A 20670-nucleotide genomic window follows, 5' to 3' on the forward strand; every position below is an offset into this window, starting at 1 on the left:
TGCAACCTAAACAAAATTCTGCTTTCACAGATGCTAAAAGTGTCCCATTCATATACTTACACAGTAGGAGGGCAACGCTGCTCATGATGATAAGAAGGGCACTCAGGCTGATCCCTGCTCCAGAGCTGAACAGAGCTGCTGTACTGCCCCTGCAGATACCCTGCGAGTCACACTGGCAAACAGACACATTCAGCAGCTGCTCTCGGGCCAGTGGAGGGTCCCCAGAGTCTGACACCCACAGAGGGAGGACATGAACCCCATCCTGTACCTCTGCCAGAAGCTTTAGTAATGAGTGTGTACCTGGGAGATAGTAATTAATATACACTGTAAACCAGCACCACAAAACTGACTGCAGCACTAACTTCAGGATAAGGATAATTTAGCCCCCCCCCAGATATAAAATCACATGACCATTATTTGACCACATTCTGACATAAAGCATAAGTAGCAGCTGCCTCAATACATGGCATAATATTTGTCCACTTACCGTTAATTTGGCTAATACTCCAGTTAAGTGTCAGCTCTGTGTGCTGTTGGTCCAGCTTGAATTTAAATGGGTGGCTGTGTGGGGGCAGATCATTATCAGTGGCACTTAGCAGGATTCCTTGGCCCTGCTGAGGTTTGTTGCACAGTACCCCAGGGTATTGCCACAGGACAGGAGCATGATCATTTACCTCCAGCACTTCCACAGACAGTGTCCCTGTGGAGCTGAGTGGGGGGTCAGCTAAGAAGAGAGAGATTCAGAATTAATTTGTATATAACCTTTGACCTCAATTAGTACCTCCTTTTATTTAAAACTAAGACATTATCCACCTATGTTAATCCACAGGCCCATATTTCTCAAGCTCCATATGGAGCTTGAAGGGCCGTGTTTCTGGCGAGTCTTCAGACTCGCCAGAAACACAAGTTATGAAGCAGCGGTCTAAAGACCGCTGCTCCATAACCCTGTCCGTCTGCTCTGAGCAGGCAGACAGGAATCGCCGGAAATCAACCCGATCGAATACGATCGGGTTGATTGACACCTCCCTGCTGGTGGCCGATTGGCCGCGACTCAGCAGGGGGCGGCGTTGCACCAGCAGCTCTTGTGAGCTGCTGGTGCAATGTTAAATGCGGAGAGCGTATTTCTCTCTGCATTTAGCTAGGTCTTGCGGACCTGATCCGCAGTGTCGGATCAGGTCCGCAAGACCTTTGATAAATAGGGGCCACAGTCTGTCTCTAAACTGATCTTTCATTTAAAGGGTTACGGAACCCAAACATTTTTCTTTTGTGATTCAGACAGAGCACATACATTGTAAAAAAAAGTTTCAATTTTTCTTCTATTATCAAATTTGCTTAGTTCCTATGGTACTCTTTGTTGAAGAGATAATTAGGTAGATTTCTGCAGCACTACATGGCAGTAGATAGTGCTGCTATATAGTGCTCTTGCAAATGGAGAACATTCTTGCAAAACTGCTGCCATATAGTGCTCCAGACTCCTTGAGCTTACATATCTGTTTTTTAACAAAAGATACAAAGAGAATGAAGAAAGTTTGATAATAGAAGTCAATTAGAAAGTTGTTATCTATTTGAATAAATGGAATAGAAATTTGTTTTGTGTCCCTTTAATCTACAATTCCCTGACACGTAGACTTTTACTTATTTATCAAACTCACTACTATACATCCACACTACTGTTTATGTGCACTTTAAATGGATCACCTCTTCATATTCCTACTCATCAGTCCACGGAAATACTATGTCAGTATCTCTGGATAGGAATATTATGCTTTGTCTGATTCAATTCACAGTAACAATCCCACCCTTAATAATATAATATATACAGTGTATATATCAGCGCTGCGGAATCTGTTGGCGCTCTACAAATACCTGATGATAATAATAATAATAATATATAACATATTTATATAATATAGTTATTTTCTCTGTTCATCATTCATGGCTATGATTGATTCACCTTCATTATAGATCACCCTCATCTACTGCATCTCTCTGTCAGTCCCTCCTTTGGCCTCTAACATATAAAGCCCTTTCTAGCAATGCAACCTCCTGTATCCTATATCTTTGCTCTTATACAAATACTCATCCACCTGCCCCCTTTATTCTGCCCAAGACCTACATCTCTCCTTCCTCAATATTTCCTCACATTCAGAGCTACAGGACTTTTACAAAAGTGTAACACTTCCTCCAGGGGTCAAGTCCTACAAAAAAAAGTGTGAGAACTCACCAGTACTTCCAACCCCCCTCACAAGTAATATTGTTTTATGCACACACACACACTGTATTTATACGTATATACTCTATACACTCTGGTAAATGAAAACCAATGGAGGGCTGAATGGTTGCCTTTGGACATGAATATGGACGCACATGGTTACATTTTTACATGGCAGGGGTGAGATTTGTATTTGTCATTTAGGATCCAGCTGATGGTGAATACTGAGAAGCCAGACACACACTTTTTTAAAACAAATGAAGGGGCATTTGTATATAGATGATGATGAATAATCCAAAAAGCTAAGAGCCTTAGTAAAATTTTAGGAGATGTTACTCCCTAGCTCTAAGGTAGGGATGGGCGAATGTGTAAATTTTCGAATGTAGAACGAATGTTATTACCGAAATTCGAATTCTAAATCCGAATGTCGATAAGAACGAATATTCTTAAAAATTCGAAAATCGAATGTTATTTACAGTTTTCGAATGTTTAGAATTATATCGAATGTCCACATTCAAAATTTTGAATTTAACATTCTTTTTAACAAATACTATTCAGAAGTTCAATAGTTCATGTGGTAGGGTGGGAATCTAGTAAATTGATACATAATAGATACAAATATATCATTTCGAATGTGTCCATATAGAATATTGCATAATTCGAATATTACATTTAAAGAAAGCATTAGAAATACTATTACAAACATATAAATTCGAATTTTTCGAATTCGAATATAAATTCGAATTTTTCGAATTCGAATATTGCATAATTCGAATATTACATTTAAAGAAAAAGCATTAGAAATACTATTACAATCTAAATTCGAATTTTTCGAATTCGAATATTGCATAATTCGAATATTACATTTAAAGAAAAAGCATTAGAAATACTATTACAATCTAAATTCTAATTTTTCGAATTCGAATACACGTATTGCATAATTCGAATATTACATTTAAAGAAAAAGCATTAGAAATACTATTACAATCTAAATTCAATTTTTCAAATTCGAATATTGCATAATTCGAATATTACATTTAAAGAAAAAGCATTAGAAATACTATTACAATCTAAATTCGAATTTTTTGAATTCGAATACACGTATTGCATAATTCGAATATTACATTTAAAGAAAAAGCATTAGAAATACTATTACAATCTAAATTCAAATTTTTCGAATTTGAATATTGCATAATTCGAATATTACATTTAAAGAAAAAGCATTAGAAATACTATTACAATCTAAATTCGAATTTTTCGAAAAGAATATTTTCGAATGTAATCGTAAAATTCGAAACCGAACATTCGAAAATCGAATGTTAGAATGTTATGTAAACATTCGAGATTCGAACGAACGAATGTGTTAAAATTCGTGCCGTTTTTCGAATGTTGCGAAACATTCGCCCATCCCTACTCTAAGGATGTGCAAGGCTCTGTAATGTAAACATCTGATATCATAATCTTGATAAGGTTTGTGTGTGCACTCACTCTGCAGTAAGAAGCAATGATAATGTGATTTAAAGTAAAATTATGGTCACAAGGCACCTGACTTCCTCTCTTTGTAGGATTTGCCTCCTGGTTCCAGAGTTTTAGGTGTTCTAAAGTTTCATACCCCTTCTTCCCTTACAAGCCACTAAACTTGTAAATCGTCTTGCATAACGGATGTGTACATCAGTTGTAAGTCTTTGCCCTTTATCATTTGTAAATAATTGCTTTGTTGTGAGTGTTAATTTCTAATGTACAAATTGCATTAGCACTGCTGAAAATATACAGAGACAAAAATAACAGCAAATTGTGCCCATTTAAAAAAAAAAAAAGAATCAGACTTACAACACTCACACATTTTACAGTCGGTTGCAAATCAATCCATTTCTATCTTATACAGTTTATTGCATTATTACAGTCTTATAACTTTTATAAATAAATGCATAAAACACAGTTTTAACTTAAAATACTCAGTCTTATGTTTTTACACAAAATGAAATGTTTGCACATGTACAGTACAGCGTACAAGTTAGTGTCATACCATTGTCACTAGCGATGATTAGGGCAGTGTACCATCCTTCATGCAGTAAAGTTGACTTTCGATCTAGTGTATATCTGGTCTTTATTTGCCCAGAATGTGTATCCAACATCAACCAATCCGCAGGGTCAGATATCAGAGTATAGCTATAAAATGTCAAATTATATCAGTATGAGAATAAACTTAAAATAAAGATCAAAATAGGATGGTTAGTGTCACTGTTGCTGATCTTTGAAGCATTGTTTGAAAACATTTGTGCATGTGCCAGCTGTGTGCAGAGCTATCAGTTTATATCAGATTTCTGCATTGTTGACCCATGAAGGTTTTGAATATGTTCACTTTGCCATTTATAAATAAATAACTGAACAATAGCAGACAAATAACAATAGAACTAACTGATGGCATACATTACCTTACCTACATGTCAAACTAGTTATAAAATCTCAGACTTAAAGAGACAGTAAACACCATGAGAAATGGTAAAATGTAATAAGCTCCCTTTTCATGTAATTTAGTTCTGAAAATTGAGCAATTTCTACTTCTTTGAACATAAGCACCCTGCTGACTTCTCAAGGTTAACATTCTACATATATTTCATTGATTGGCTTTAACTGACAACAGCTACAAAACGGAGTACTTTATACTAATTTTATGACCATGGCTAGCCTTGTTGTCTGCAGACTAAAACCCGGATTGGCTCCTCCAAATAAGAAAAATCGTGGATGGAGTTTGGTTATTGAAAATTAAAGGGACATGAAAACCCAACACTTTTCTTTTGTGATTTGGCTAGAAAATACAGTTTTAAACAACTTTCCATTATACTATTATCTAATTTGCTTCATTCTCTTGCTATCCTTTGTTGAAGAAACAACAATGCACATGGGCGAGCCAATACCATGAGGCATATATGTGCAGCCACCAATCGTCAGCTCCTGAGCCTACCTAGGTATGCTTTTCAACAAAGCGTACCAAGATAACAAAACACATTAGATAATAAAAAAATTGGAAAGTTGTTTAAAATTGCATGCTCTCTAAATCATGAAAGAAAAAGTTTGGGTTTCTTGTCCTTTTAATTGCAGTAAATAGGATGTTAATTTGGTTTTAAAACATTTAGACTCGGCTGGCATTCTATTCTATTGCAACACAACAGAGATGTCTTGCAATTGCAAGGTGTTTATTGTCCCTTTAACTTGAATCTTCTGTTATGTAAATATGAAATATGTTTTTCTAGCAAAAACCTGCAGTCATTTTGTTATAGTTAATAATATTTATGTGCTCCAATTTTAGTAGAACTCTAGAATTCCTGGCATCTGGCCAGACTTGATTCTCAGCTTCAGGTTTTGTGTCATCACAACAGACTAGAAAATCGAGCTCTCTTATTCAGCACTTGTTTGTCAACGAATCATGAACATTGGAAAAGGTTTTATAATTCTAATATTTTTCAGAAATTCAGTGGCAAAAAAACAAACTTTCTTTTAAAGTTAACTTTTCACGGAAATACACAAAGACTGAGACCTATACAGTATATTTTGTTCAATTATCTTTTATTCCTTGACATTGCAGTCCCCAAACATTGTTGACATCATACACAACAGCACTAATGACATTCTATGATTTGGAGGGCAGTAGATTTCCAAGAAATGTAAAATTTATTTTTCTACAGAAAGCAATGTAGATACATAAAATATCTTTCCAACAAAATAAATATATACAAATGCAGTACAATTATCAAGAATGCATAAAGCTATTTTGAGGACTAACCTACACATAAACCTACAAATTACACAAGAATAGGGGCAGAATAAATGGAACTTCTATATATTGTCTCTCCCTACCTAACACTCGCCAGTTTATATTAAACAGAATGGCAGCTTCACGTGAATTTAACATAATTTTCTTGCCACTCGCTCGATGCACTTAAACATAAAACTTCAAGCTGTTACTATTTTTATGGAGGGAAGCTGAAGTCCTACTTACATAGTAACATAGTAGATGAGGTTGAAAGAAGACAGAAGTCCATAGAGTTTAACTTATATGGTGACTACCTGGTTTACATTAAAGAAACTAGCAAAGTTACATTAAACAATTAGAAAGCCGACCCATTTAACACAAGCAATCATATCCCTGAATTCTGTTTTTAGTCAGAAAGGTTTCTAAGTATTTTTTAAATGTATCTAAGGTATTGGCATTTACTTCCTCCTTAGGCAAAAAGCTCCATAATTTGATTGCTCTTACAGTGACAAAACATTTATGTTGCTGGAGATTAAATCTCCTTTCCTCTAGCCTTAAAGTGTGACCTTTTGCTACAAACAACTGCCTTGGAAAAAACAGCGCTTCTGACAACTCTGTGTATGGGCCTTCAATATATTTATATAAAGTAATCATATCACCTCTCAAGCACTTTTTTCCTACAGTAAAAGACCCAATCTGGCTAACCGCTCTTGATAGTTTAAATCCTCCATTCCCCTTATTACTTTTGAGGCCCTTCTATGAACCTTTTCTTATTCCACAATGTCCCTTTTAAAAAATGGCTCCATACTCAAGGTATATTATCTCCTTTAGTTGTGGTCAATTAGTGTTGAAAATGTGTTTGTCCACTACTCTAATCAATCACTGTGTATTATGTAGCTGGTTTCAACAATTTGCAGCATTTTGTAGGAAACCAAGGTCACAGAATTTGCATTTAAGCCTCTCTAGATTAGCGTGAGACAAGCAGAAGGGGTGTTAAATGTTCCTATAATGTGCTACTCTAGCAGCAAAGTATTTATTTAATGTTTCGGCTCCAGTACATTTTAGGGTACATTAGCTGAGAGACTGTTTACTGTAGACCTCTTCTGTATGTGTGATGGGAGTATTCATCCATTCCTTACTGCACTCAATCCACACCCTGCTTATTAAGTCAGGGCACTTTTAGTTGGTAGTGACATAGGAATCAAGTCTACGGCACCTACACCCCTTAATGACCACAGCACTTTTCCATTTTCTGTCCGTTTGGGACCAAGGCTATTTTTACATTTTTGAGGTGTTTGTGTTTAGCTGTAATTTTCCTCTTACTCATTTACAGTACCCACACATATTATATATACAGTTTTTCTCGCCATTAAATGGACTTTCTAAAGATACCATTATTTTCATCATATCTTATAATTTACTATAAAAAAAATTATAAAATATGAGGAAAAAATGGAAAAAAAACACACTTTTTCTAACTTTGACCCCCAAAATCTGTTACACATCTACAACCACCAAAAAACACCCATGCTAAATAGTTTCTAAATTTTGTCCTGAGTTTAGAAATACCCAATGTTTACATGTTCTTTGCTTTTTTTGTAACTTATAGTGCAATAAATACAAGTAGAACTTTCAGGAATCTCTGAATAGCCATTGACATGTATATATTTTTTTTTTAGTAGACAACCCAAACTATTGATCTAGGCCCATTTTGGTATATTTCATACCACCATTTCACCGCCAAATGCAATCAAATACAAAAAATCGTTCACTTTTCACAATTTTTTTCACAAACTTTTGGTTTCTAACTTAAATTATTTACAAACAGCTTGTGCAATTATGGCATAAATGGTTGTAAATTCTTCTCTGGGATCTCCTTTGTTCAGAAATAGCAGACATATATGACTTTGGCGTTGCTTTTTGGTAATTAGAAGGCCGCTAAATGCCACTGCGCACCACACGTGTATTATGCCCAGCAGTGAAGGGGTTAATTAGGGAGCATGTAGGGAGCTTTTTGGGGTAGTTTTAGCTTTAGTGTAGTGTAGTAGACAACCCCAAGTATTGATCTAGGCCAATTTTGGTATATTTCATGCCACCATTTCACCGCCAAATGCGATCAAATTAAAAAAAACGTTAATTTTTTCTCAATTTTAGGTTTCTCACTGAAATTATTTACAAACAGCCTGTGCAATTATGGCACAAATGGTTGTAAATGCTTCTCTGGGATCCCCTTTGTTCAGAAATAGCAGACATATATGGCTTTGGCATTGCTTTTTGGTAATTAGAAGGCCTCTAAATGCCGCTGCGCATCACACGTGTATTATGGCTAGCAGTGAAGGGGTTAATTATGTAGCTTGTAGGGAGCTTGCAGGGTTAATTTTAGCTTTAGTGTAGAGCTCAGCCTCCCACCTGAAACATCAGACCCCCTGATCCCTCCCAATCAGCTCTCTTCCCTCCCCCACCCCACAATTGTCCCCGCCATCTTAAGTACTGGCAGAAACTCTGCCAGTACTAAAATAAAAGGTATTTGGCCCTTTTTTAAAAAAAAAAAAAAAAAAAAAGCATATTTACATATGCTGATGTGTAGGATCCCCCCTTAGACCCCAACCTCACTGATCCCCCACCAAACAGCTCTCTAACCCTTCCCCTCTGCCTTAATGGGCGCCATCTTGGGTACTGGCAGCTGTCTGCCAGTACCCAGTTTTGTAAAAAAATGTGCCTTTTGTTTTAAAAAATGCCCTTTTCTGTAGTGTAGCTTCCCCCCCCCCCCACACCAAGACCAACCCCCAACCCCTTCCAGGTCCCTTAGATTACATTTTTAATATTTAGATTTTTTTTTTTTTTTTAGCTTTTAACTTTTTTTTTTTCTGTAGTGTAGCGGTTCCCACCCGCTCCCGCCCCGTGCACGCGCCCGTCACCCCCCGTGCACGCGCGCGCGCGCTCCCGTGCGCGCCCCCGTAGATCCCGCCCCCCTCCACTTCACACAGAGCACCGATGGCCGCCCACCCGCCTCCCACGTAAGCTCCCACCCACCAACGATACCGGCCATCGATGTCCGGTGCAGAGAGGGCCACAGAATGGCTCTCTGCATCGGATGGCCAAGGGGGGTTATTGCAGGATGCCTCCATATCGAGGCATCACTGCAATAACCGGAAAGCAGCTGGAAGCGAGCAGGATCGCTTCCAGCTGCTTTCCAGACCAAGGACGTATGCCACACGTCCTCGGTCATTAACTGTATTTTTTTTGAGGACGTGTGGCGTACGTCCTTGGTCGTTAAGGGGTTAATTACTCCAGCATAAAGAAATGGCTATAGCAAGATAGCTACATAATTAATAGCATATGGAGCAGCCGTTTTTATGCTGCTCTAGCGGTTCTTGGGAGGGGGTAGGCAAGCATTTATCAGTGCTTGCTGTGTCTCTTCATCAGAGAAAACGTGGGCCTACAGCCAATTGTTATCATATGAAGGTAATCATTGCATCAGCAGCAGGCTGCCAGGTGTCCATTATTCAACTGGACAGGCCGTATTTTAGTAGGCTGACCAGTAAAATCTTTACAAAAATACTGGACACTTAAATGTAATGGCCTCCTATGCCTCTGTGCAATACAAATATGGCTCAAAAAGCAATTTATGTGTGTTACAATCAGGCATGGGGATGTTAAACCATTTTTTGTCCTCCTAACAGCAAGGGTATGAAATCACTACTACATACTTGTTGCTGCTGACAACCAAGGGGATAGAATGACTGCTTAGTTGTGGCTTTTGTCCCCCACACCTTCCACCTGTACCGAACCACCTGTAGGTCATCTCATCTGGTACTTTTGTGAAGCACAGCTGGAAACTCTACCTAGTACTGTTACTGAGATCAAGAGCCAAGAACTTAAAGGGACACTGAACCCCAAAAAAGTATTTTGTGATTCAGATAGAGCATGCAATTTTAAGCAACTTTCTAATTTACTCCTATTATCAATTTTCTTCATTCTCTTTGTATCTTTATTTGAAATACAAGAATGTAAGTTTAGATGCCGGCCCATTTTAGGTGAACAACCTGGGTTGTTCTTGCTGATTGGTGGATAAATTCACCCACCAATAAACAAGTGCTAACCAAAAATTAGCTTAGATGCATTCTTTTTCAAATAAAGATAGCAAGAGAACGAAGAAAATTTTAAAATAGGAGTAAATTAGAAAGTTGCTTAAAATTGCATGCTCTATCTGAATCACAAAAGAAAAAGATTGGGTTCAGTGTCCCTTTAAGCAGGCGATAAACTCCACACACAAGGGACAAACATTACAGTCATAAATAGCACAATAATGAACAGTTCCAGGAACTCGTAGGGAGGTTAGAATACTACTTTATCAGATATTTAGTAGCTAGACATAGGAGTGGAAGAGCTGACTGATTATATAGCCAATACAAGTAGAGAAAACTGGTAAAAAAATAAGCAAATACTGAGAGTGTTTTCCTAGACTCTTGTCATGTGAAGCACTACAAGTAAAGACACAGCAATGAACAGAATGACGCTGAGAGGGAAATCTGACCTAAAGCTCAGTCATAAAGAGTCATTCCCTCTGTCATAGCTTTGTACATAGCAGACAAAAAAACAACAACAGAAACTGAAGAGAGTGCATTAGAAAGGGCAAGAAAAGAGCCATGACATTTTTTATTTTATAATGATGGCCATATTGGGCATATTTTTAAATACAAAGTTCATTTATGGACTATATAATGCACAATAGAGATGTTGGTACATAAAAAATCCCCAATACACAGTATATAATCATTTAGCAAGACCTATGATTTTTAGGCTATATTATATAAACAGTACTTCAAGTTATTAGATTTGTTTCTTTTATCTTTATACCTATTTAACTTTGTTAGATAACGTATCCTCACCTGATGTCCTGTGACCCCATGGTGTCTAAGTCTTTAGCTGTATAGACACAGAGCTCAGTTCCTGGGGGACTCCTCTCTTTCAGGCTCACAACCTTGGGATTCTCCCAGAAGAATGGGGGCTCATTCACATCCAGCACTTTGACTGTTACCTTGGTTTGGGATTGTGTAGTACGTGGGGCTGAAGAGCTAAGCTCCACCTCATTCTGAGCAGACACTGTGAGTTGATGCACTTCTCGTGCCTCATGATCTAAGGTCTAGGGAGCATATATAAAGCATTACACACCCAGTCCATTCTTCTTTCATAAGACAGCGCTACAAGTGAGAGCTGTGTATTAAAGCTGGCCTGTACTTTACTGATATTTATAACATTTTAGTCTTAAAGGGACACTCAAGACAAAATAAACTTTTATGATTCAGAAAGAGCATGCAGTTTTAAGACACTTTCCAATTTACTTCAGATTTTAAATTTTGCACAGTCTTTTTATAGACACACTTTCTGTGGAACAAGCTCCTACTGAGCATGTGCACAAGCTCACAGGGTATATGTATACTAGTCTGTGATTTGCTGATGGCTGTCACATGATACAGGGGGCCGGAAAATGGGAGGAATAAAAAATGTCAGAAAAAAAAAATTGACTGCTTTATGACATTGTCTTTTTATTATGCACATGTTAATTATGCAATTCTACTGCATTGAGTGGTCCTTTAATTTATTCAGGGCTTTCCCAAACTACAGCTCACAGGCCACATCCAGTCTGCTAAAGTAAGGCCTTCAACACCACAAACAGGACAAAAAAATACACCAGTAATTCTGATTCGGTAATTAAAGTGAAGGTAAACTTTGATGAATGAAAGCCCGTTTTTTAAAAATACTATTAAAAACAGGGGCACTTTCATTCATCAAAGTTTAGAAAGCAGCCGTTTTGTTAGAAAAATTACCTTTTCTTCTTCTCACAGCTAGAGCAGCTTCCCCCACCTAGAGATCCTCTATTCACACGTCAGCAATGACTAATCCTGCTTCCTCCAATCACAGCATGGCCTCAGGCAATGACTACCCTGGGGGAAAGCTGTGATTGGAGGAAGCCAGATTGGTCATTGCTGACGTGTGAATAGAGGATCTCTAGGTGGGAGAAGCTGCTCTAGCTGTGAATAGAAAAAAAGGTAATTTTTCTAACAAAACGGCTGCTTTGTAAACTTTGATGAATGAAAGTGCCCGTGTTTTTAATAGTATTTTTTTAAAAAACTGGCTTTCATTCACCAAAGTTTACCTTCACTTTAAGCATTAGGGATGTCCATAATTTTGTGCAACAGACAAATACTGTATCTCTGCAAATACAGATACTTGTGTATTGCACTTTTACTCTAATAAATTTGGTGCCGAAAATAGCTGAATGCCTAAGACCCCATCCATTTGTGGCATTTATTTCACTAACAAATGCTGAATAGCGAAATTATGCGCATCCCGGCTAAACGTGCATTTGTAGCACATTTAACAAATTTGAGTATATATACAATCAAATGGAATTAATTAACAGTAACTCATTTCCTGTGTATTTTCAAACTAAATTTGTGATTGGAATCCAATTTTATTTTGGGGTGTCTTCTTTAGCACCCATGTGGGTGTAATGTAATGTAACCCCCCAGCCAATAATGCCATGAGTAACTGTTCATACAAAAAGTTTAAGGTGCTATTGTTAAAGATCCTAAGCATGGATATACCATGATCACTAAATGCTAAGAAAATTGGATTTTTAATATAGATTAATTGCAATTATCAGCTTTCATAATTAAACCATCAAAATTATATAGTCTCACTTGATTTTAAGTGGTTCCATTTTTCCTACCTTGGCAACAGAGAGGATTCCTTCATTGGTCAGGGGGTCTGTGCGGATAGAGAATAGACCTTCAGGATCTCCACTGGTGATGACGTATTGCACTTTCCAGTTGGGAGAATTGGGGAGGTCCTTGTCAGTCACATTCAGCCTTCCAATGACAATATTGCTACTGTGCTCAGACACTTCCATGAAGTACTTTAGAGGACCAGAAAATGAAATTATGTTAAATTGGCAGGTTTTATCAGACAATTATCACATTTTATGTTTCTCTAAATGGTTTAAATTTTAGGTCTAGAGATAAGTTCCCAAGAATAAAAGGGTTCTGGATAAAGAAGATAGGCTTCCTCATGTGAAGATACTATAGGTAAATTTGCAGAATATAATACATATATGGGGATGGGCATTTAAGGTTAAAGACAGCTTATGATAATTTGAGAGCTACAACATCTACAGGTGTTATAGAGTATGTCTTTGTTCTCTGTACCTCATTCTGTGCAAACTCCGGAGGGTTGTCATTGATGTCTCCTATGGTGATGACAGCTTTGGCAGTGCTGGTGAGGCCCTCTCCATACATATCGCCCACTTGCACCGTCAGTCTGTATGTTCCAACCACCTGTGAGGGAAAACAATATATTTTGTAATGTGTATCATCCTAACTGTATTTATATGCCAGGGCACAGATAGGGAAAGCCTAACTACTACTAGGTACAAATAGGACAATAAAGGTATCTCAGTTTCCACTTGTGTGACTATGTACCTCTCTGTCCAATCCAGCTTGTACAGTCCTGATTTCTCCAGTCTTTTGGTTTATGCTGAACATTTCTGGAATTTCCTGCTCAATAATGGAATATTTTAGCTCTGCATTATCTGTTGTTGGGTCATCATCATCTGTAGCTTCTACAGTCATTACCAGTGTGCCTGGAAAAATGAGTTATTACAGTATTATATTCACCATTCCCAAATGACAGAGCAACATCCTTAGATAAAGCCGCCTTACCAGGTATTGTACCCTCCAACACATGCCCTCTAAACACATCTTGTATGAACACTGGACGATTGTCATTCTGATCAACAACCACAATCTCCAGGTCAGTAGGATCCTCAAGTGATGTCCCTCCAGTGTCCACTGCAAATGCCTGAATCTGGAAGAAGGAAACAAGTAAACATGGAAAATATAATGGGAATCAAATTATTATAGTGCAAAGGCAACCAAGAAACACTGAGAAGACTCCAACAATCTAGCAAAATCACATCCTCTACGAATATATCACACTATGATTTTTTTTCCTACTGCTAAAAACTGTTCATAAATTGGGAATTTGATAAGATTTTATATGGAGTGACCATTTAACACTTTTATTTAAGACTGAATTCAAGAAAAGTGCTAGGGCCCTTCCAAGTAAGTGGCACCCAACTCTGCTGCTTAATGCCAGCTTGACATGATAAACTGATTTAAAGGACCTCTAAATACAAATTAATTGCATAATTGTCAAATACATAATAAAAAGACAATGAAATAGCGCTTACTTTCAAATGAGTAGTATTTTTTTTTTCTGTAAAATTTCAAAGTTAATACCATTTTCCCTTCCCCTGTATGATGTCATAGCCATCAGCCAATCACAAAATGCATATATACGGTGCACTTTTGCACCTGCTCAGTAGGATGCTTCAGAAAGTGTAAATAAAAAAAAGTCTGTGCACATTTTGATAATGGCAGTAAATTTGAAAGTTTTGAAAAATTGCAAGCTTTATCTGAATAATGTTTAATTGTGTGACACATGATGTCATGCAGTAATATTTTTCCTTGTCATGTGAATCTCGTGTCACAAAATATTTTGATCATTTATATATATGATCATTTATATATATAGTTTCATCATTTTACATAGCACTATAACATAAGGATAGAAGTGCACAATGTCACACAATATGATGTCATGTAACACATGCCCTCTTACAGTATTTTATGGATCAATCATGGTGTCAGCAAATGTCACTGTCCCATGATGCATTTTGGAGTTAGTACCTTGAAGCGCTCAGTTTTTTCACGATCCAGCACAGCATTGAGATACATGGCCCCTGTATTCTTGTTGATGGAGAAAAGTCCCTTTGGTTCTTCATCCACTCCTGGTCCCTTAATACTATAAATGACGCTGCCCAGCCGCTGCTTGTCTGATTTAATCTGAGAGAGAATTAATGACATTGTACAGAGAGCCTCATATCATGTGTCTATCATATACTTTTCATGAATATATATATATATTGCCCAACAGCATGCTAGACACATGTTTAGATATATTGGATATATTCAAATATATAAAAAAATTGCATAGATCAGACACATTGACACACTAACATACACACTCATAATATTCTAGGTATCTATACACTCTATCATATCATGCAGATACAAATGATTAATATCCTTTTATATATATATATATATATATATATATATATATATATATATATAAATAGATTGGTTTCCATGAGTTGAAACACACACACACACACACACACATATATATATATATATATATATATATATATATATATATATAGTACACACATCTACAGTATATTACAATTATGCATGCCCCATCCACTTCTCCATTAAATGGTGCACAGTGCACACTGACAAAGCTATGTTACCTGTACTAGTAACACTGGGATTTTCTTATTGTTTTCAGAAACACTGATTGGAGGAATCACCCAGGCTCTCTTAACCCTTTGCATCTGGTTTCGACTTCTGTTGTGATTTCGCCAGGGATAAAACACAGGGACATCTGGTGTTGGCTCATCTTGAACTTCTGTACAATGTACCTATAGTAAAATATGTAACCAGATATTACAAATACAACTGATAATTTGAATATCATTATATATTTGTAATAGGAAAATAATTAACAAAATTTCACATTTTTAGGCAGCTCAGAAACTTTAACAAGAGGCCGGGCTTTCAAAATGCATAGAAGCAGGCTCAGGGGGCATATCACAATGCTTAAAGGGACAGTCAAGTCCAAAAAAAAAAACATTTCATGTTTCAAATAGGGCATGTAATTTTAAATAACTTTCCAATTTACTTTTATCACCAATTTTGCTTTGTTCTCTTGGTATTCTTAGTTGAAAGCTAAACCTAGGAGGTTCATATGCTGATATCTTAGACCTTGAAGGCCGCCTCTAATCTAAATGCATTTTGATAGTTTTTCACCACTAGAGGGCATTAGTTCACATATAGATAACATTGAGCTCATGCTCGTGAATTTACCATGGAGACAGCGCTGATTGGCTAAACTGCAAGTCTGTCAAAAGAACTGAAAAAAGGGGGCAGTCTGCTGAGGCTTAGATACAAGGTAATTACAGAGGTAAAACCTGTATAATTATAACTGTGTTGGTTATGCAAAACTGGGGAACTGGTAATTAAGGGATTATATATCTTTTAAAACAACAAACATTCTGGTGTTGACTGTCCCTTTAATAGAACAGAATTTCTCAATGCCATTAATTAAAAAGGAGATATAAGAGCAATTTGATATGCACAGCATAAGCACTTTTAAAGGGACATTTAACACTAAATGCATTTTATAAGCATGGTATTCCCCGCCTTCCTCAAGTCATGGATGCCACCATGTTGAACTATAGCTTTCATTCCATTCAATTGCTGACCTGTTTGCACATGTGCAGCAACTTTCTTTCAGATACCTGCAGTGTAACCTAGGTTCCCTAATAGCAGCACCCATAATTAGAGGTAGGTGCATTAAATTTATTTAGTGTTTAATGTCCCTTTAAGTATAAGTAAAATGCAACGCAAAAACCCACCCTAAGCAATAATATAATTCTTCACATCTCAAAATAATATTGTTGCAACCTGGGATGACTTTTTAAATCTATATTAGCAGTTTTTCTCTTCAAGTACTTCTGGAGGTGTAGAATGCAGATGCACTAAGTTGAATTCCCTGCATATATAATTTAAAGCTGACTTTAAAAACAGGATATGCTGCATTTTTGTATTTTCCTAATATATAACTAACCCAATCTACAGCACACTTCCCTCACCTATCTCTAAACATATATTATATTCTTCAAAGAAGACAGGGTCACTACAGCCAATCAAATGCACTGCTGTCACCCAGACTATTAAAATCAATATATTGTCAGATGGGTTATATTCCCTGGATCTGGAATGATAAATTAAAGTCTGTACAACGATTGGGTGTTGTTTAAATAATTCTCAGTAAAAATAACAAAGGCACAGCTGACTCCATCTCTTTGCACACAAAAGGCTCACTCTCATGATTGGTGCCAATTTATCTTTTACTTGAATTGAATGGTGTGGCCAATAAAAGTGTATGAGGGCAGCTGTATCAGTAGTGTTTTTAAATGCTAAAATAAGGGCCGCTTAGACAGGTAGGTGTTCTTACCATAAAACAACTATCAACATTTCAAACTGCAACTTTTGTTGCAGGGACTTTAAAGTTTCTTTAAAGGGACATGAAACTCTAAAATTTTCTTTCATTATTCAGATAGAGCATTCAATTTTAAGCAACTTTCAAGCAAACAAATTTACTTCTATTATCTAATTTGCTGCTTTTTTTTTTCTCTTGGAATATATATTTTTTTTAATGAATACCTAGGTAAGCGCAGGAGCTGGGAGCTCTTATCATTGGCTTACTGATATATTCAGCTTATTCCGAGTAGTGCATTGCTGCTCCTTCAATAAAGGATGCTAACAGAATGAAGCAAAATTGATAATAAAAGTAAATTGGATAATTGTTTAAAATTGTATGTTCTATCTGAACCATAAAAGAAAAAAATTGAGTTTCATGTCCCTTTAATCTTTGATGGGCATACTGCAGTTCTTGCACCATCATTGGGTACAAACATTACCCACATATATTTCTGTCAGAACGCTATTTATAGATAAAACTGTAGTTCAACACAATTAAGTATTGGTAATCATCCTTTACAAAATGATCACTACACAAACAATTGTGCACATTTTTCGTTTTAGAGCACACAAGGACGCTCTTCTCATCAGATGCAGATATGCAGCTTTTTTGTAAAGATTATGAAGTCTGATATGAAGAGGAGATGAAGAGGAGCACGTGCGCTAACAGTCACACCTGCTGAGGGATGCTTTTACAAAATGGCAGCTGCCACAACTGCATAAACACTTAACAATGGCTGCTCATTCCGAGTGACTTGAGTGGCTGAGAGTGATACTAGCCAGGTGTCACTCAATAATATCCCCAGAGGGTACAGGATAGGGCTAAATTTACCATTGAAGAAGCATTTTCTGTAGACAGTTATGCATTAGATTTGGATATGTGACACCAAATCTAGCAAAACATTTTGAATATCCTTGAAATTGTCGCATCACATGAAAAAAGTTGGTCCTTTTAAAAAAGCATTACAAACCATAAAGCCTCTGCCTTTAGAACAACATTCTTCATAAATACATTCTATTACAATAAAGTGACATGAAAGTCATGGTTTTTTTGCATTTAACAGAAAAATGTGACATTTTAAAATGTACTGGGAGAGTTGTGCTATTGAGTTCTTCTTTCAGCAAACCTACCTATGAGAATGAATTTTGCACAACTTTGCATTTCCTGTTACTTTAAAAATCAAGAATAAAATAGGATGTTACCAAAATGCTGAATCCCTTGAGTGATGCAGCATATATTTAAAAAGCCTTCTAGAAAATATTACATGGTCAATCTCTATGTAAAAAAGGAAGATATTGTAACTAAAAAATCCTCAGTAACCACATCCCTTTGTGAAGGAACTTTTAGCATTTAACCAGGACTTGCAAGGGAGCGTGCACAGTCACTTTATTTCCCTCATGTGAATGAGGCTTCTTTGTTTTGAGGATACCACTGTATTAGGCAACTTTAATAATATGTTCTAAATATAAATAAAAACTTGTGCAGCTATATAAGAATAGATTTTCCCCACTCATAATGACTTAAAGGGACACTCAATCAAAATTAAACTTTTATTATTCAGATAGAGCATGCCATTTTAAACAACTTTCCAATTTACTTCCATTAACTAAATGTGCACAGTCTAAACTAAATGTGCACTTTTTGAGTAACCAACTCCTACTGAGCATGTGCAAGAATAAGTGTGTATGCATTTGTGAATGGCTGATGGCTGTTACATGGTATGTGTATGCATTTGTGAATGGCTGATGGCTGTCACATGGTACAGGGGGAGTGGAAAAAGACATAACTTTTATAATTGTCAAAAAAAAAAATCTACTTTTCATTTGAAGTTCAGACTAAGTGCTATTGCATTGTCTTGTTATCTTGCATTTGTTGATTATGCAAATCTGCTGTGTTGACTGGTCCTAGGTACTAGGGGAATGGACCATTCTAAACAAACAAATGTAATAATAAAAATCATATTTCAGAGACGGAAGATATGAAAGTAAGAGGTTGTACACTAATGCTAGGAAGTTGTATATGAAGAAATATAAAGTCTTTATAGCAGTAAAACATTATCCCATAATGCATGATAATGGGTGAAAAACTGCAGACATTCTTGAGACTGACATATGTCTTTACCAGTATAAAAGGATCAAAAGTGGGCTGATGCGACCTTATATAACCTGCTGCCCCACATATATGTATGCATGTATGTAGGTATATGTGTGTGTGTGTATATATATATATATATAGATGGTTGTGTGTGTACTGTATGTGTACTGTACTGTATGTGTATATACTGTGTATGTATATATATATATAAATATATATATATATATGTGTATATAATATATATATATATATATATATATATATATATGTGTGTGTATATATACATATTATTATTCTTTATTTATAAAGCGCCGACAGATTCCGTAGCGCTGCCCATGGGTACAAGGATAACAGTACAGTGGAGAAACAATACGATATAATATAATATATATACAGTATGTGTGTGTATATTATATATATATATATATATATATATATATATATATGTGTGTGTGTATATATATATATATATATATATATATATACATATATATATACATACAGGCATACCTCATTTTAATACTCTTCTCTATATTGCGCTTTCAATTTGACTTGACTTGCATTTAAGCCAATTAGTGATGTGTTGTTAGAACCCACGGGCGTCAGCACAATGTTATCTATTTGGCTCACATGAACTAGCGTCCCCTGTTGTTAAAAGCAATTACAAAAGCATGTGATCATGGGGCTGTCTTTAGGGACTTAGAAACAGACAGAAATTTAGAGGTTTAAATGTTATAAAGTCTTTATAGCAGTAAAACATTATCCCATAATGCATGATAATGGGTGAAAAACTGCAGACATTCTTGAGACTGACATATGTCTTTACCAGTATAAAAGGATCAAAAGTGGGCTGATGCGACCTTATATAACCTGCTGCCCCACATATATGTATGCATGTATGTAGGTATGTATATCAATATATCCATGTTGGTTGTGCAAAGCTGGGGAATGGGTAGTAAAGGTGTAATCTATATTTTTAAACAATAAAAAAAAAAATGATGACTGTCCCTTTAAATGTATCGGATCTGTGTAACAAAGTGAAGTTGGATGCAACAAGTCCTGAGCAGCATATGTACTTAGGGCTGCAGCGAAGGTTGCTGTGTGAAGCAGTTAAAAAAGCACTTCTAGACTACTATCTTTATGAGAAAAATATTAAAGAACTGCTCCAAAACAAAAAAAGTGCACAAATAGTAAAGAATTTATCAGAATTTGCCAACTAATCTATGTAGGTCACAAACAGATTAACCTAACATGTTTCTGATGAAGCGCAGGTGTGACTACATGAAACATGTTAGGTTAATCTGTTTGTGACCTACATAGATTAGTTGGCATGTTCCGATAAATTCTTTACTATTTGTGCACTTTTTTGTTTTGGAGCAGTTCTTTAATATTTTTCTCATGTTAGAAAAAAAAAAAAGACAGGCAAAGGGCTTTA

General features: G+C 36.3%; 1 protein-coding gene across 1 annotated transcript in view; it reads right to left on the bottom strand.

Moving 5' to 3' along the window:
- The window catches only part of CDH15 (cadherin 15), a 66748-nt gene that overhangs the window by 2398 nt on the left and 43680 nt on the right, over nt 1-20670 (bottom strand). The window contains exons 2-11 of the mRNA XM_053693172.1: nt 15346-15516; nt 14720-14875; nt 13691-13835; nt 13451-13611; nt 13178-13306; nt 12703-12888; nt 10859-11112; nt 4239-4381; nt 488-724; nt 61-300 (exon numbers count right to left, since the gene is read on the bottom strand). Coding sequence (XP_053549147.1) covers nt 61-300; nt 488-724; nt 4239-4381; nt 10859-11112; nt 12703-12888; nt 13178-13306; nt 13451-13611; nt 13691-13835; nt 14720-14875; nt 15346-15516 — 1822 coding nt within the window. The remainder of the gene's footprint in view (nt 1-60; nt 301-487; nt 725-4238; nt 4382-10858; nt 11113-12702; nt 12889-13177; nt 13307-13450; nt 13612-13690; nt 13836-14719; nt 14876-15345; nt 15517-20670) is intronic.

Source organism: Bombina bombina, chromosome 1, assembly GCF_027579735.1.
Source record: "Bombina bombina isolate aBomBom1 chromosome 1, aBomBom1.pri, whole genome shotgun sequence".
NCBI classification, from domain to species: Eukaryota; Metazoa; Chordata; class Amphibia; order Anura; family Bombinatoridae; genus Bombina; species Bombina bombina.